This window comes from Oryx dammah, unplaced genomic scaffold, assembly GCF_014754425.2.
Source record: "Oryx dammah isolate SB20612 unplaced genomic scaffold, SCBI_Odam_1.1 HiC_scaffold_10, whole genome shotgun sequence".
Lineage (NCBI taxonomy): Eukaryota > Metazoa > Chordata > Mammalia > Artiodactyla > Bovidae > Oryx > Oryx dammah.
The window spans coordinates 38,343,048-38,359,175 of NW_024070194.1; the positions used below are offsets into that span (position 1 = coordinate 38,343,048).

Sequence of the window (16,128 nt, forward strand, 5' to 3'; positions counted from 1 at the left end):
CCCCAGGAAGCCTTTGATTGCCTGGCCAGCTGCCCTGCTTGCTTCCTCCCTTGGTGGGGGTGGTGGGGGGGTGCAGTTCCGTCCCTCCTGGGGTCTTTAGGACTGCCTTGCCGGTAGGTGAGGGAAGTCAGCTGAGTTACTTCATTGAAGAACCTGAGGGGTTGTGGGCGGCACACTTCCTCTGTGTCACTTCTCAGTCACTGGCGGGGCTGGGACAGGAGCTGGCATGTACAGCAAAGCAGTGGTGGGGGCGTGTCTCACCCCCAGGCTTTGTTTCCTTGGAGATGGTTTTGGGTCCTCCTAGGTTGAGGGGCATCTCGTGAGCCAGGGACGCTGCTCAACATCCCGCGTCTGCAGAGCTTGATGCTGAGGGCCGGTGTGGATACTGGAACGCACACTGTAACTGGTCAGCTTGAAGTCGCCCCTCTCAGGCTGAAGGTTTTCATTGTGTGTTTGTTTCTAATTGGCACCATGTCCTGTGGCTGTGTCTGTATTCAGGGGATATTTTGGTGTATCCAGACGTACACCGACCAGACTTTGCACTTTGCTTAATGAAGGAATTGAGGCACATCAGGTGGCCCGGGGCTTACACACCTGGGCTTCCTTCAAAGAATGTGTAGGGTCTCTCTGGAGGAGTCTCAGCACCCAGAAGCCGTGTTCCTCATGGGTAACGGGGTCCTCCTGCTGACGCCCTTGGGCCGAGCTCTTCATGACCTCTCAGAGTGGGGATAAGGGAGCGCAAGGGCATGGTGGGCCCTTGGGAGGGCCGTAAGGCCTCCTGAGTCTGAACAGACCCTCTTCACAGGAGCAGGGCATTCTGCAGTTCTTCGGTCAGGAAGAAGTCAGAGAGAACCCTGGGCAGAGCTGCACTGGTGACTGATTCTCATAATAATCACTTTATGGGCATCTCGGTGTCCAGCTGAGTGCTGCCTTTCAGGGTCGGCACTACAAATGACCAGAACTTGAGGGCCTTACATTCTGGAAGGAAATAGAAAAGGAAATAGAAATAGGTGGGTGTGGTTGAACAGAAATCTCCTCTTTGGAGGTGATGCCATGCTTCTCATGCCACCCCAAAAGGAGAGCTATCCTGGTGAACAGGGCCTGTTCTTTCCACCCCTTGGAAGGGAGTCCTTGGGGTCAGCCTCCCCTCAGGGCCCACTTGAGACCAGAGTACTCAGTTGGCCTTGATCCAGGGCCTGGGCACAAATGGTATCAGTACCATTCCCCTGAATCCAGTCATCCCTCACTGCAGGTGTGAGGACCCTGCATCTGTAATTCTGAATCCAAAAATCTCTCAAGTTTGCCTGAGTTCATTTGGGCAGCAGTCCTTGATGGGGCTGCCTGTGACAATGCCTGCCGCCTAGCATGACTGTCCCAGGATGCAGGTGAGGCCTCTTCATGCTGCTGACGGCACCAGGTGACCAGAACATTTGTGCTGCTGCTGAAAACCCCAGCTTCTAAGACCCACACATCTTTGACCTGCAGGCTAAGGGGAGCGGTTGAGGGCCCACGTCCGTGGCCAAGTGATGGGAGATCCACATGCTCACCTTCTGGGCCTGTTTCCTTGCCCATCACCTTCTGCACTTGGAAGGACTTTCTGCACAAACCAGGCAGGGGTCATCATGTTCCAGGTGCCGCTGACTGCTGGTTGTGGCCAGATGCAGAATCGGGGGCTCGGGGGGGCTCGGGGGACTCACCTCCCTGTGGACTATCTCAGGACTGTGGACATCCACTGTGTGGGTCATGTCCCGACAGACATGGCTTCCTTCCTGGCTGTAACACTCTTGGCACCTGCAGGATCTAGGTGTGGGGAGCATGGCTGGGCTGTGTATGGTGGTTAGAGCATCCCTGCCTTAGCCCCCCAGAAGCCAGGACCACCCCCAGTCCACAGCAGTGACAGCCAGAAATGTCTCCAGAAGTCAGCAGTTGTCCCCTGCTTGGGGACCACCACCCTGTACCCAATGGGGCTCAAATTTAGAGAATGAGTTTGTTTTCTTAAAGCATCATTTGGTAACTTATCCAACATATTTTTCCATCCCTAGTTGAATTTCTAAGTTTAGCTGGAACTTTGGCGGTTGCCAACATCAAAACAGTTAAACAGGTCCACAGCAATTATTGAAATGAAGGTGCTTTGGCTTTTTCTTGGGCAGAAAGCATGTGGGAAGCGTATTGACCAGAAAACGCTGGTATTTCTGCTGAGGGTCTGGCACGGACGTGTTCTGTCTGGCTGCCACCGAGCTTGCTGTAAGTCTGGGACGCGTCTACGTGTGGTGCATGCCAGCCCTTGGGCGCCTTCTGGGAGGGATGGGGCGGGGTGTGGATTAACTCATTCTCTCTACCGAGCCTGCTGTAGATTTGTTTGTGTTTTTTCCTTCTTAAGATAGGACTTTTCCTTAGAAACATACAGGTGCCTTCAGCTTCTTGGAGGTAGTGCGGTGCTCAGGGTGGACCGTCCCAGGTCTAGGTGGGTAAGAAGTGGAGCAGGGAGAGTCCGTATGTTGCCTGCTGCTCTGGTTTTGGCTGTGGAAATGGTCTAGTTGTTTTTCATTTAATATATGAGCTCAAAACGAGATGCTCGTTTTCTCGAAGATGGCTTCCCTGATAGCTCAGTTGGTATAGAATTCGCCTGCAATGCAGGAGACCCTGGTGCAATTCCTGGGTCAGGAAGACCTGCTGGAGAAGGGATAGGCTACCCACTACAGTATTCTTGGGCTTCCCTTGTGGCTCCGCTGGTAAAGAATCCACCTGCAATACGAGAGACCTAGGTTTGATCCCTGGGTTGGGAATATCCCCTGGAGAAGGGAACCCACTGCAGTATTCTGGCCTGGAGAATTCCATGGACTGTATAGTCCACGGTGTCGCAAAGAGTTAGACACGACTGAGTGACTTTCACTTTTCCCAGAGATTTCCTGGTGGCTCAGATGGTAAAGAATCAGCCTGCAATTCAGGAGACCTGGGTTCGAGCAGGTTGGGAAGATCCTCTGAAGAAGGGAATGCCTGCCCCCTCATGTTTTCTTGCCTGGAGAGTCCCAGAAGCGATGGACAGAGGAGCCTGGAGGGCTATAATCCACAAGGTCACAAGGAGTCAGACAGGACTGAGGGACTAACACTTTACCGAAGATTAAAAACAGTCACCGTTCTGGTTATAGCTCTTTAACTATGACTAACGCAAGAGTCTTCCTCTTTAAAGGAACTCTTAGCGGCTTGCCCTGCTCAAGCGCAGCATTTGTGAATATCAGGGTTCACCCATCATCCTCCACATATTGAAGACAAGCTGAATGTGGAGCTTCACTTTAAGTGGCTGATCTTATTATTACAGACAATACAGTCTAAGTGCATTAGGTGAGTCAGGAGTTTGAACTAGAAAAGAACAGTGACATCGGAGCAAGACCAGGAGTTAATGTTCTCGTCTCGCCGGCTGTCAGAGGCGGTCCAGTGAATGACTTTCTCACCAGAGCTCGAGGCCCCTCAGACCAGCTTGGAGTCTGAACTGCACTCACCTGGGGCCTGAGCTTCCCAGCCGGATGTTGTAGGAGCATGAACAAGCTTTAGAGGACCCCTGTCTCCCTTCCTCGCCTCCCTTGGACACTTTATTTTCTTCTTGGATATGAGAAACTGTCCACTTTCACAGTTTTTCAAGTGAGAATTGTCACGTTGTGACCAAATAGCAACAAAGTTCACTTTCCAGGGGGGACAGAGCAGGCCGACCCGCCCAGAAGCCCAGGCTGTGCTCTGTAGCCGGGGGCTCACCCCGAAGGGGATTCGAAGCTGGAGGGAGGGGGACGCAGGTGGCTGTCTTGGTGTCCTGTGGCCCCGAGGCATGTGGGCACGGCAGATGGTGACGCCACCACCCACACAGAGAGCAGGTTAGAAGGTCAGCTTTGGGGACACGCCTGTCCTTTTCTCTCACCCGTGGTCACTGCCTCTGCCTGCCCCCTCAACAGTTCCCTGAAGGCCAAGGAGGTGACCAGAGTCCCATTGTCTCCTCTCCTTGAGGTTTTTACACTTCTGCTTTCTGCATTTTAACTTCCTTAAAGACAGAACTCCTTAACCACTAACTAAAAACAGCCACAGTGGTGCTGGGAGGTAGGCAGGAGCTTCTCTGGGTGGCTGAGAGGGAGGCAGTGCCGCCTGGCCCTTTGGCCAACGTGCCCCATGCCAGGTCAGTCCAACTCCTTAATTTTTAATTCACAGCAGGCCGGTGACCTGGGGGACGCAGAGGGAAACCCACCTTTTTGGCAGGAGGCTGACTTGTGCCCACCTGGAGTAGTGACCCATCACAGCCCTGAGCATGAAAGGGTTAGTCGCTCGGTCGTGTCCGACTCTTTGTGACCCCATGGACTGTAGCCCACCAGGCTCCTCTGTCCATAGGATTCTCCAGGCAAGAATACTGGAGTGGGTAGCCATGCCCTCCTCCAGGGGACCCTCCCGACCCAGGGATCGAACTTGAGTGTCCTGCATCAGCAGGTAGATTCTTCACTGTCTGAGCCACGAGGGGCACCTCCGTAACCACATGCTGCTCCCCGCTCGGCTCGAGCAGAATCCTTCGTGTGTGACCTGGCTTGACCCTCACGCTGTCGGCATCACTCCCGCGGCCTTGGACCGTCGAGGGCTAGCTCTCATTTTAGTGCTCAAGTTGCAAAAATGATCGTGTCTCCCCCTGCCTCTGCCCCACCCACTGATATCACTAATTAAGCATGTAAGTCACAGAGATAAGAGGGCTGGCTTTATCCTGCTATGACTTTTGGTTTACCAGGAACTGTGTATTATGAGCTTTGGCTTAGAAATCTAATAACGCCAGAGGGCTCAATAAATCATGTTGGTTTGTTATCGGGTTTCAAAAGCACAAAGTGCAGGGCTGTGCCGTGACTGTCGTGTTCCAAGCTGCTGAGAATTTTGGAGTCGACCACATCTCACCGAGGACAAAGCCAAGGGCGTTTTCCCTGAAGCCATGAAGTCAGCAAGCAGGGGTTACGGCTGGTCCTCTGGACTGGAGTGTCCGTGCCTTTAGAACCTGGTGGGGCCTCTCAGGCCCTGGGCCTGGGTGTGGGGAGTGTGTGGTCGCAGGTTTGGCACTGACTCTCCTGTGGATGAATAGAACCATCGTTCCTGCACCTCTAAAGCCGTCCGCCTCTTCGGCACCCACAACTGGTCCAGCACCGCGGACTTGCTGGCCCTTGAGCAGTTCAGAGCCGACCTGTGTGCTGGCTCTCAAATGCTATACACGAGAAGCTTTATTAACGACGAATTGACTTGGGAAATATTCATTCTGTGGGAAACAAATGTGGGTGTTTGCTCGGGACCCCTGGAGAAGCCTCTGAATGTAGGTGATTACAGTATCTAGGAAATACTTTGAAGCTTGGTAAGCTTTTTAGCAGTTGTTTCCTCTGGTACTTGAAAGGCTTGCCATCCAAACCGTGCTGCTACCCAAAGAACCTAGGATTTAGGAAAAGCACTGCCAAGTTGGGAAGACATGAGGACCCATGTGACACTTTTCTTTTAGAAAAGAAACAGCCTAGCCTGAACGGAGCAGAGCATCTTACCTGGCTTCAGTGCAGAATTGGTCTCAAATCTTCTGTATAAAACATGCCAGCTAATTCAGTGGACTACAAGTAGAAGGGACTATTAGACATCTTCTCTTTTAAGAGTAGTCAGAAAAATGAAGGCCAAGTTGCCACCAGGGAGAGTTAAAATCCCAGTAACTTTCTTTCACTTTCATCTTTGTCTTCAATTTGTATAATTATTGCAAATATCTTTTCTTTTTTTAAAGTTTTATTAAGATGCAATTGATACACAAAGGACTCTAGATAGTGAATATCTAAAATTTGAGTCTGGGCTTATGCAAACACAAGTGATACCATCCCCACACCAAAGAAATTATACCTCCCAGAAAATAAGATAAATTAAAAATACATTTTTAGGGACTTCCCTAGCAGTCCAGTGGTTAGGACTCTCCTCTTCCATTGCAGGGGGCACAGGTTCAAGCCCTGGTCAGAGAACCAAAATCTGGCACGAATATAGCCATGACCAAAAAATAATTTTTTTAAAAGCCAACTTTGTCATAGCCCAAGATTGGAATTTCGCTCTGGGTCTTTAAACAGCACTCATGAGATTTCTTTTAAGAAAACCACCCAGGTGACCAGCTCTTACACTATTAGAACAGATTTAACAGATGCTGAAAAATACCCGTACATGTGGCACCATCTCCTCCATAACCAGCTGGGAGACTGCCTGTTTTGTTCAAACTGATCTGATAGTGAGTTAAGGTGGCTTCAGAGCCTTGGGCGTGATTGGTGTTGGGCTGGATCAGACAGCGGAGGGTCTCCTGGGTCATCTTATGACCAGCACCAATGAGATGGTATTACTTTTGGTCCAAAACTAAGCGAGCTTCAAAGGTTTTACAGTTTGTTTTTCTTGTGTGAGTCATAGAACTGGCTCGGAAAGGAGGATTCCAAAAGAGAATTTTAGAAAATATTTTGGGCTCTGGCTATGTTGGAATAAGTAGTCAACGTTGTAAGGAGACTTGAAAAAGCTCATCAGAATTGATAAATTATAGTAACATCTGTATAAAACTAGTCTTCCTGTCTCAGGAACATCTTCCATGTTAGCAAAAGACGATTTAAAACCGCAGTAGGTAGTTCTTCTCCAGATGTTCCACGGGCCTAACAAGTTTGCAGTTAACAGGGTGAGTCACTTCCTATGGCCCAGCCCATGGGTGCAATGAGAGGTTTGGAGAGCAACACTGGCAAGCTCATCCCCTATTCCTTAGTCACTTTCTTTATTGTGTGTATCTAGGCTGCACAAAATAACCAAACTCTTTCTGGAGAGTCTCAGAATAAGTGTTATGGTCTGTAGAACAGTTTTCCATGTTCTTACTCTAGGAGCAGAAGGATTTGCAGGGTTTTGTTTTTTTTTTTTTTTTTTTTTTTAGTTAAATCCATATTTAAATTTTCAGAAATCATCAACTCCCAACAGAGCAGTTTTCAGCAGCACACCACCAAAGTGCTGGAGCTTCAGCTTTAGCATCTGTCCTTCCAATGAATGTTCAGGACTGATTTCCTTTAGGATTGACTGGTTAGATCTCCTTGCAGTCCGAGGGACTCTCAAGAGTCTTCTCCAGCACCACAGTTAGAAAGCATCAGTTCTTCAGTGCTCAGCCTTCTTTGTGGTCCAGCTCTAACATCCGTACATGACTACTGGAAAAACCAAACCATAGCCTTTTACCGACCTCTCTCATCTATCACCTATCAATTATCTCCTACCTAGCTCACCCATCACCTGCCATCTATGATCTATCCACCATCTGCTAGCTGCCTGTCTGTCCTCTGTTTTTAATATTCTGTGGAAACAAACTCCCTGGAGTCCCTCAGAAGGGGAGAGGGCCTGGTTTTTCATCCGCTCCTGGAGTAGCAGGGTGCCCTGCAGGATAGCGCCTGCCTCAGGTAGCTGACATACCAGGACAAAACTGAAATAGCACCTCTGATAAGCGCTCCCTCTCCTTGAGGAGGCCTGGATCGCATCACACTCAGGCTTATCACCCTCGCCTTCCAGGGTGACAGCCACACTGGGCTCAGGGCTTTCAATGGAGCAGGCTAAAAACGTACACCCTCTGTGGTTTCCAGAAAGAAAGAAGGGCGATGGGGACAAAAAGATAAAAGTGATCCTTGGAGTTGGCCCGAGATGTGTGTGGAGCAAATGCCACTTCTTCAGTGGGAAGGCAGGGCTGTGGGTACCCCTGACCCAGCCTGTCCTGAGGTCATGTGTGTAACCCTAGACTAGACATATACATGCAGGTGTATATGTATTTATGTACAATATTGATGTATGATGTGCTATATATAATGTGTGTAATTATACTGTCTATAATGAAATGAAAGTGTTAGTCGCTCAGTCGTGTCCGACTCTTTGTGACCCCATGGACTGTGGCCCACAGGTTCCTCTGTCCATGGAATTCTCCAAGCACAGATACTGGAGTGGGTTGCCATTCCTTTCTCCAGGGGATAGAAATCCACAACAATAATTATTATAAACTTTTCTAAACAGCCAATACCTTTTCCTTTTCAGGGGTAAAACGCCCTGGAAAGTGAGTCACATAGACAGAGACGCAAGTGAACAATTCCATCGTTGTTGATCTTATATATTCTGTGGGGGAAATGGGCTGCATTTAGAGTTGAAAGGTCACTGTCTCTGGGCTTCCGGCCAAGCGTTCATGGCTGTCCAGACCTGCTTGCAGCCTCGCTCAGGGTCTTGAGCTGGCACCAGCCCCAAGGTGAGGAGGATGGGGGTGGGTGGCATCAGTTGTGCCTTCAGACCCTCTTCCGGTGCCTGGAGAGTTGTGGGTCACCCGGCAGCTGGAGGCCCTCCCAGGTTACCGAGCGGATGTGTTCCTGTACTCGGTGTGGTTGACACCACTGTTCTCAGCAAGTTTGTGTGGAATCACCAATGGTGTTGGGGTCATTCCGTCCCTTTTCAATCTCTCGGGAGCCAGAGGACAGCAGGCAGAATACGTCTGTCTGTAGCGCCCTGGATTAGTCTGGGCAGACATTCTCATTACTGGAGATGGCATTTGAGGGGCTCTCTCACAGTTCGGCCCCTGGGAAGAGCATTAGCATCTCCCTATAACGCGTATCACGCCGTCTCCTGAGCTCCGGGCTCCTAGAAACTCAGCTCCATTGTCACTGGCGTTTCTGTTTTACGTCACTCGTGGATCGGTTAATGTGTCAACTCAGTTGAACCTGGTCTTCACGCTGTCCTTCCCTCCTCAGGGCTACCAGGGCATGGTGGACGGCGGCAGCAACATTGTGGAAGCCGACTGGGAGAGCGTCTCCAGCATCCTGCAAGTGGTATGTGCTGCGCTCGTCCTGCTCGGTTCTGAGTTCTCTCCGGTCTGAAACCTTTCCTGCTTGTGCTCCAGGAGCACTTAAAACAGGTGAATGTGCTGCCTGGCATCATGAAAAGAATACGTCCTTAATTTTCCATTTAATTTTTTTTCGAAAAAAGCTTTGCACACTGAGGGATTATCCTTGCAAGAACAAGTTGTGTTTGATGGCGAGTGGTACTTGTGGGGGTCTTATTTTTTTTTTTTAGAGCAGATCAGTGTTGAGACAGTTCTGGTTTGTTGGTGCTGTGTGTTTAGTGGTGCATCTCTGCCTGTTGGGTTTGGGGTGCCACTTGGCATCAGTGACCGTGGCCTGGCAAGGCCCTTGACCAGCAGCCTCTGAGGGCTGTGGCTTTAGTGGGGACACAGCATCTCCCCTGACTCAGGGCTGACTTCCTTGGCATGTGCAACGATGAGGTAATTACGACTGCAGGCGAAACAGCTCGTACACGGAATTGTAAAGAAGCCTGCCCGAATATGTCATGCCCAATAAATTCCAGGAACAATGCAGCTCAGTGAAGGCTCCAAGTCGATTAAGAAATAAAGAGATTACGTGGAAAGAATGGACTTCATGACAAGTGTTTTACTTGCTGTTTGATCTTTTGAAATGTATGTGTTAATATTAATCTGTGACTTGTCTTGAGTTTTTTAGAATTTTTATTGGCATACAGTTGTTCTACAATGTTGTGTTTCTGCTGTGCAAAGTGAATCAGTTATAATATGTATTCAAGGACCCCCTCTTTTTTGGGTTTCCTTCCCATTCTGGTCACCAAGAGCACTGAGTAGAGTTCTCTGTGTTACACAGTAGGTTCTCAGTAGTTATTTTAAACATGGTAGCAGTAGCGTATATAGGTCAATCCCAACCTCCCACTTCATCTCCCTCTCCTTCACCGTAATCATAAGTTTGTTCACCACACCTCTTACTATTTCTGCCTTGCAAATACGTTCATCTGTATTATTTTTCTAGATTCCTTGTATAAGCAATACTGTATTTGTTTTTCTCTTTCTGACCTCACTCTGTAATACAATCTCTAGGTCCATCCACTTATCTGCAAGTCACATTATTTCACTGCTTCTTATGGCTCACTATATTCCATTGTATACATGTACCACATCTTTATCCATTCCTCTGTAGATGGACATTTAGGTTGCTGCAAGGAAAATCGAGCGTGTGTCTCTTCGTGAATTATTGTTTTTTCCCCAAGTACGCCCAGGTGTGGGATTGCCCTACCACATGGGAACTCTGATTTTCATTTCTTCAGGAACGTCCACCATGCTCTCCCTAGTGGCTGCACCTGCTTACACCCCACTGAGAGTGTAGGCAGACCCCCATCCCCCAGGCCCTCTGCAGCACTTATTCTCTATAGATCTTTTTGGTGCTGGCAGTCCTGAAAGGTGTGAATGGCACCTCATTGTAGTTCCCATTTGCATTTCTCTAATAATCAGTGATGTGGAGTATCTTACCATGCTCTTTTTATTTGGTGAGTATCATTGGCTTCCTTCTTCTCCAGGAGAAGGAAATGGCAACCCACTCCAGTGTTCTTGCCTGGAGAATCCCAGGGACAGGGGAGCCTGGTGGGCTGCCGTCTATGGAGGTGCACAGAGTCGGACATGACTGAAGCGACTTAGCAGCAGCAGCATTGGCTTATTGGAAGTCGGCCCTGTTGTGATCTTTTCTGATGATTTTCTCCAGGAAATATATTGAGCACAGGTCTCATTTCCAGCCCCGATGACTCTTGAACATGAAGACCCCAGCAGTGCCTATTTTCAACGTGTTGTTACAAACAGCGATCACAAGACGGCAGCTTTTCTCCACACCCAACTCTGGTTTCTCGGGAAGGTGACCTTAGAGAAAGTCCTGTTCCTGGTCGTCCCTTAGAGTGAATATGTCAGAGGAAACACCCAAGGCTGTGTCTCCTGACTTCTTGCCCTTACCCTTTGTCCCCTGAACACCTCCCCATTCCTGCAACAGCAGTCTGGGGAGGGTGCTGTCATCCGTGGGTTTGGGGGGGGGTCCTCAGGAAGGAGGCTGGAGGTGGGAACCCCACCAGCAGAGCTATGAAGCCCAGGGGACTGTCCAGAGCTCCTGCAGCCCTGAGGCCGCCCCTTCCTGTGGGGGCAGGAGGCCTGGACTCTGCAGGAGGGACCGCCCCCTGCATCTGAGACCGCAGCTCGTGCAGAGGGTCCATTGGGGAGGGCTCGTGGACCGGCACGTCCTCCCGCTCCCTCAGCCCAGGACGGTCCAGCCTGGGGATCCAAGTGCTCGGGCTCCAGGGGTGTGACCCCAGCCTGGGTCACCAAGGCCTGAGGGGGACAGAGCCTGCGTTTCTCTTTCTTTTTTTCCTTTTTTCACGTTAATGAATAGGTGATCTATAATGTTGTATGGCTTTTTTTTACGGTGTACAGTAACTTGATTCACTTGTACATAGCTGTGCACGTGTTATTCTGCGTCTCTTCCCATGTCTGCTATTAGAAAGTGTTGAGTAGAGTTACTTGTACTGATCAGTTGGTTTTTGCTGATTAACATAAACACACTGGTATTTATAAAATGATCTCAAACCTCATTTCTTCCTGCCCAGCACCTTTCCCTTTAGCAGCCATAGGTTGCTTTTGTAAGTCTGTGAGGCTGTTTCTGTTTTGTGAAGAAGTCATCCGTATCTGCGTTTTGATGTAACCTGGGAGTGATACATGGCGTATGACTTTCCCTGTCTCTGTCTTCACTTAGTATGGTCAGCCCTACTTCCTTTCTCGTGGCTAGACGTGGCCATATTTCATCTCTTCCTGTGGCTGAGTACATTGCATTCTGTGTTTGTACCCCCTCCGTGTGTCCGTGTGTCTGTCCGTCGGCACTTAGGTTGCTTCCCTTCCTTGGCTGCTGTACAGAGTGCTGCCCTGATCACTGGGGCTCAGGTGTCTTTGTCTGGATTGCGCCCCGGCCTGGGAAAACTGCATCACAAAGGACTTCAGTGCTCAGCTTTCTAAAGACCTTCCCTGTGGTCCGTAATTCAAATACTGATTTACCTTCCCGCCAACAGTGTAGAAGGGTTTCCCTAATCCACACCCTCTTTTACTTCTGCAGGTTTTTTGTGATAGCCATTCTGACAGGTGTGAGGTGATACCTCATTGGACTTTTGACTTGCATTTCTCGAATAATCAGTGATGCTGACCATCTTTTCCCTGCCTTTATGGCCATCTGTATGCCTTCTTGGCAGAAATGTCCCTTTAGTTCTTTGGCCCATTTCTCTTTGCGTTGTGTTTGTTGTTAGTAAGTTGCAGCAACTGTTTGTATGTGCTGGAGATGAATTCTGTGGGGGTAATATCCTTTTGCAAATATGTTTTTCCCATTTTGATGGTTGTCTTTTTTATGGTTTCCGTCCTGTGCAAACTCTTTGAAGGGTAATTAGGTTCTGTATGTTGATTTTTATTTTCATGATTCTGAGTTGTGGATTCATAAAGAACTTGCTGCCATAAATTTCAGAGTGTGTGTTGCCTGTATTTTTCTCAAGAGTTTTTATAGGATCCTTATGTTTAGATCTTGCGTCTATTCCAAGTTAATTATTGTATGCAGTGTTACGAAATCCTCTCATTTCAGCCTGTTTGTAACTGTTTAAGGACCTGCACACTGTCTGCCCTTTGACTCTTCCCAGTTTAGGTTCCCAGCTTCCTCGTAGATGGGCTCTGTTTCCTCCACACCTTCTGCAGCAGTTCTTCTTGGCAGGCTTTTTGCCAGTGGCCATTCTGACCCATGTGAGGTGATGCCTTGTCGTAATTTTGATGTGCATTTCTCAAAAAATTTAAACGATGTTGAAATCTTTTCTTGTGATTTTTTTAAACAGTGTGCGTGACCCTTACCTCTTGTAATTGGCTTCTTGAAGGTTTGCCCTGTGTGAATTCTATTTCAGTGACTACCCCCAGGACATTTGTGGAGGGCAGGTGGTATTTTTTTTTAACTAACAGCCTCTTGAGGTAAAAGTAACTCAGTGGTGTCTGACTGTTTGTGAGCCCATGGACCGTAGCCTGCCAGGTTCCTCTGTCCATGGAATTTTAAAGCCAAGAATACTGAGTGGGTTGCCGTTTGCTTCTCCAGGGGGTCTTCCTGACCCAGGGATCCAACGTGGATCTCCTGCTTTGCAGGCAGATTCTTCACCTTCTGAGCCACCAGGGAAGACATTTCTAAGTATAAAGACAGGTTAACTTAAAAAAGTATCAGCAGATACATGCTTGACTTTATCTTATCATCAATAGTACATTAGAATATTTAATGAACCCATGCACCATTTCCAAAGGAATACCCGAGACAGAAGTAGCAATAAAGTTATAAGTGACAATCATTAATCAGGTGAAATAATTTAGATGAAGCATATCTCTCTCTGAGAGATGGGGACTGGGCAAGCCCCTTAGGCCGGTGTCACTAAGAGCCCGTCTGCACAGGTTTTGAAGTTGTTGTTACCAGGTGGCAGCATCTCTTCATGCCCAACACTATTTTCCTTTTCCCTGGTAAGTTCATTTTTATATTCTGTTAGAGTAGGGTTGATGTGATATTGGTTTTAGGTGGTACAGGACCTTGATTTAGTAGTAGATAGACCTGTGTCCAGCACTCTTGCCTGGAGAATCCCATGGATGGAGGAGCCTGGTGAGCGGCAGTCCATGGGGTCGCTAAGAGTGAAAGCGACTTCACTTTCACTTTTCACTTTCATGCATTGGAGAAGGCAGTGGCAACCCACTCCACTGTTCTTGCCTGGAGAATCCCAGGGATGGGGGAGCCTGGTGGCCTGCCGTCTATGGGGTCGCACAGAGTCGGACACGACTGAAGCGCCTTAGCAGCAGCAGCAGCAGACCTGTGTCTGTTCTCTATGGGGTTCTTTTCCCATGTAGGTTGTACTGTGTCCAGAACAGTTCCCTGTGCTCTGCAATAGGTCGTCTTTGATCATCTATTTGATACATAGTATGTGTATGTGTGAATCTTAACCTCCTAGTTTATCCCTCCACCTAGGTTTTTATTAATAATCATAAGTCTGTTTTTTAATGCTGTCTTTCTCTGTAAGTTAGTGCTCTTGCATGGATTTATTCATTTCCCTTGTAAAAGACAGAATGCTTGTCCTGTTCTGGGTTACATCAGCTCACATGTACATATGTACATGTGAATAGAATTCACATAGGGCAAACCTGCTCTGGGTTACATCAACTCATCCCTCAGCTGATTCTTGCTTCTGCGAATGGCATTTTCCTCATTTATATGACTAAGTGTACTCTATGGTACAGAGGTGGCACTTAGACTTCATTTTTCTGTCGCTGGACATGTTGGTGGATTCAGTGTCTTGGCTCTTGTAAAGAGTGCTGCCCTGAAGACAGGGTGCGCGTGTCATTTTGCATGGCGATTTCTTGTATCTAAGCCCAGGGGTGGGATTACTGGCTCCTGTAGGGTTTTTTAAGGAACCTACATGCTGTTCTCATAAAGGCTGCACGTGTTTACACCCCACGAAGAGTGGAGGTGGATTCTCCGTTCCCCCAGGCCCTCTGCAGCATTTGTTCTTTGTAGATCTTTTTAATGATGGCCCTTCTGACAGATGTGAGGCGAATCCTCATTGTAGTTTTCATTTGCATTTCTGTGTTGATAGCTGATGTGGGGTATCTTGCCATGCTCTTTTTATTTGTGTGAGTACAGTTTACCTCTTGACATTGGCTTCTTGAAAACCAGCCCTGTTGTGAAATCTTTTCTGATGATTTACTCCAGGGCATTTGTTGAGGGCAGGTGTCCTTTCAAGCCCCAAGCCCCTCTAGAACATTAAGAGCTCAGCAGGGTCTATTTTCCGGAGAAGGCAATGGCACCCCACTCCAGTACTCTTGCCTGGAAAATCCCATGGACGGAGGAGCCTGGTAAGCTGCAGTCCATGGGGTCACCAAGAGTTGGACATGACTGAGCAACTTCACTTTCACTTTTCACTTTCATGCATTGGAGAAGGAAATGGCAGCCCACTCCACTGTTCTTGCCTTGAGAATCCCAGGGACGGGGGAGCCTGGTGGCCTGCTGTCTATGGGGTCGCACAGGGTTGGACACAACTGAAGCGACTTAGCAGCAGCAGCAGCAGGGCCTATTTTCAAGGTGTTGTTACAAAAAGGGTCACAGGGCGGCAGCATTTCTCCACGCCCAACTCTGGTTTCTCAGGAAGCTGACCTGGTCAGCTTAGAGTGAATGTGTCAGAGGAAACACCCAAGGCTGTGTCTCCTGACTTCTCCCCCTTACCCTTTGTCCCCCGAACACCTCCCCATTCCTGCAACACTGGGGAGGGTGCTGTCATCCGTGGGTTGGCGGGGCCCTCAGGAAGGAGGCTGGAGGTGGGAACCCCACCAGCAGAGCTATGAAGCCCAGGGGACTGTCCAGAGCTCCTGTAGCCCTGAGGCCGCCCCTTCCTGTGGGGGCAGGAGGCCTGGACTCTGCACGAGGGACCACCCCCCGCATCTGAGACCGCAGCTCGTGCAGAGGGTCCATTGGGGAGGGCTCGTGGACCGGCACGTCCTCCCGCTCCCTCAGCCCAGGACGGTCCAGCCTGGGGACCCAGGTGCTCAGGCTCCGGGGTGTGACCCCAGCCTGGGTCACCAAGGCCTGAGGGGGACAGAGCCCGCGTTTCTTTCTTCTTTGACTGTTTGTTTTGAATGGGAGTATATAGGTGATGTACCGTGTTGTGTGGTTGTACAGCCACTTGATTCACTTGTACTTCAGTTCAGTTCAGTCGCTCAGTCGTGTCCGACTCTTTGTGACCCCATGAATTGCAGCACGCCAGGCCTCCCTGTCCATCACCAACTCCCGGAGTTCACCCAAACTCACTTGTACTTAGTCATATGTATGTGTGTTTCTCTGGTTCTCTTCCCATATCAGTAATTACTGAGTGTTTTATAGGGTTCCTGCACTATACAGTTGGGTTTTTTTGATTAATATATACACACCATTAGTTATCAAATAACCTCAACCTGCTAGTTTCTCCCTGCCAACCACCTTTCCCTCTTGATAACCATACGTTTCTAAATCTGTGAGGCTGGTTCTGCTTTCTGAAGGAGTTCGTCACCATTTTTAGATTCTGCTTGGTTGTGGTACCTTGGAGTTTTGTCTTTCTGATTCTTACTTCACTTAGTATGATTATTCTGAGATTGTACGTGCTCCTGCAAATGGCATGCTTTTGTTCTTTTTCATGGCTGAGTCATATTCCATTGTGTACATGTATCACTTGTTTTTATCCATTCATCTGGGCACA

At 48.8% G+C, this 16,128-nt stretch overlaps 1 protein-coding gene across 1 annotated transcript in view; it reads left to right on the forward strand.

Annotated features, from left to right (window-relative positions):
* The window catches only part of LOC120869458 (phosphofructokinase, platelet), a 53,234-nt gene that overhangs the window by 12,033 nt on the left and 25,073 nt on the right, over positions 1-16,128 (forward strand). The window contains exon 3 of the mRNA XM_040248776.1: positions 8,766-8,843. Within this exon, the coding sequence (XP_040104710.1) occupies positions 8,766-8,843 (78 nt within the window). The remainder of the gene's footprint in view (positions 1-8,765; positions 8,844-16,128) is intronic.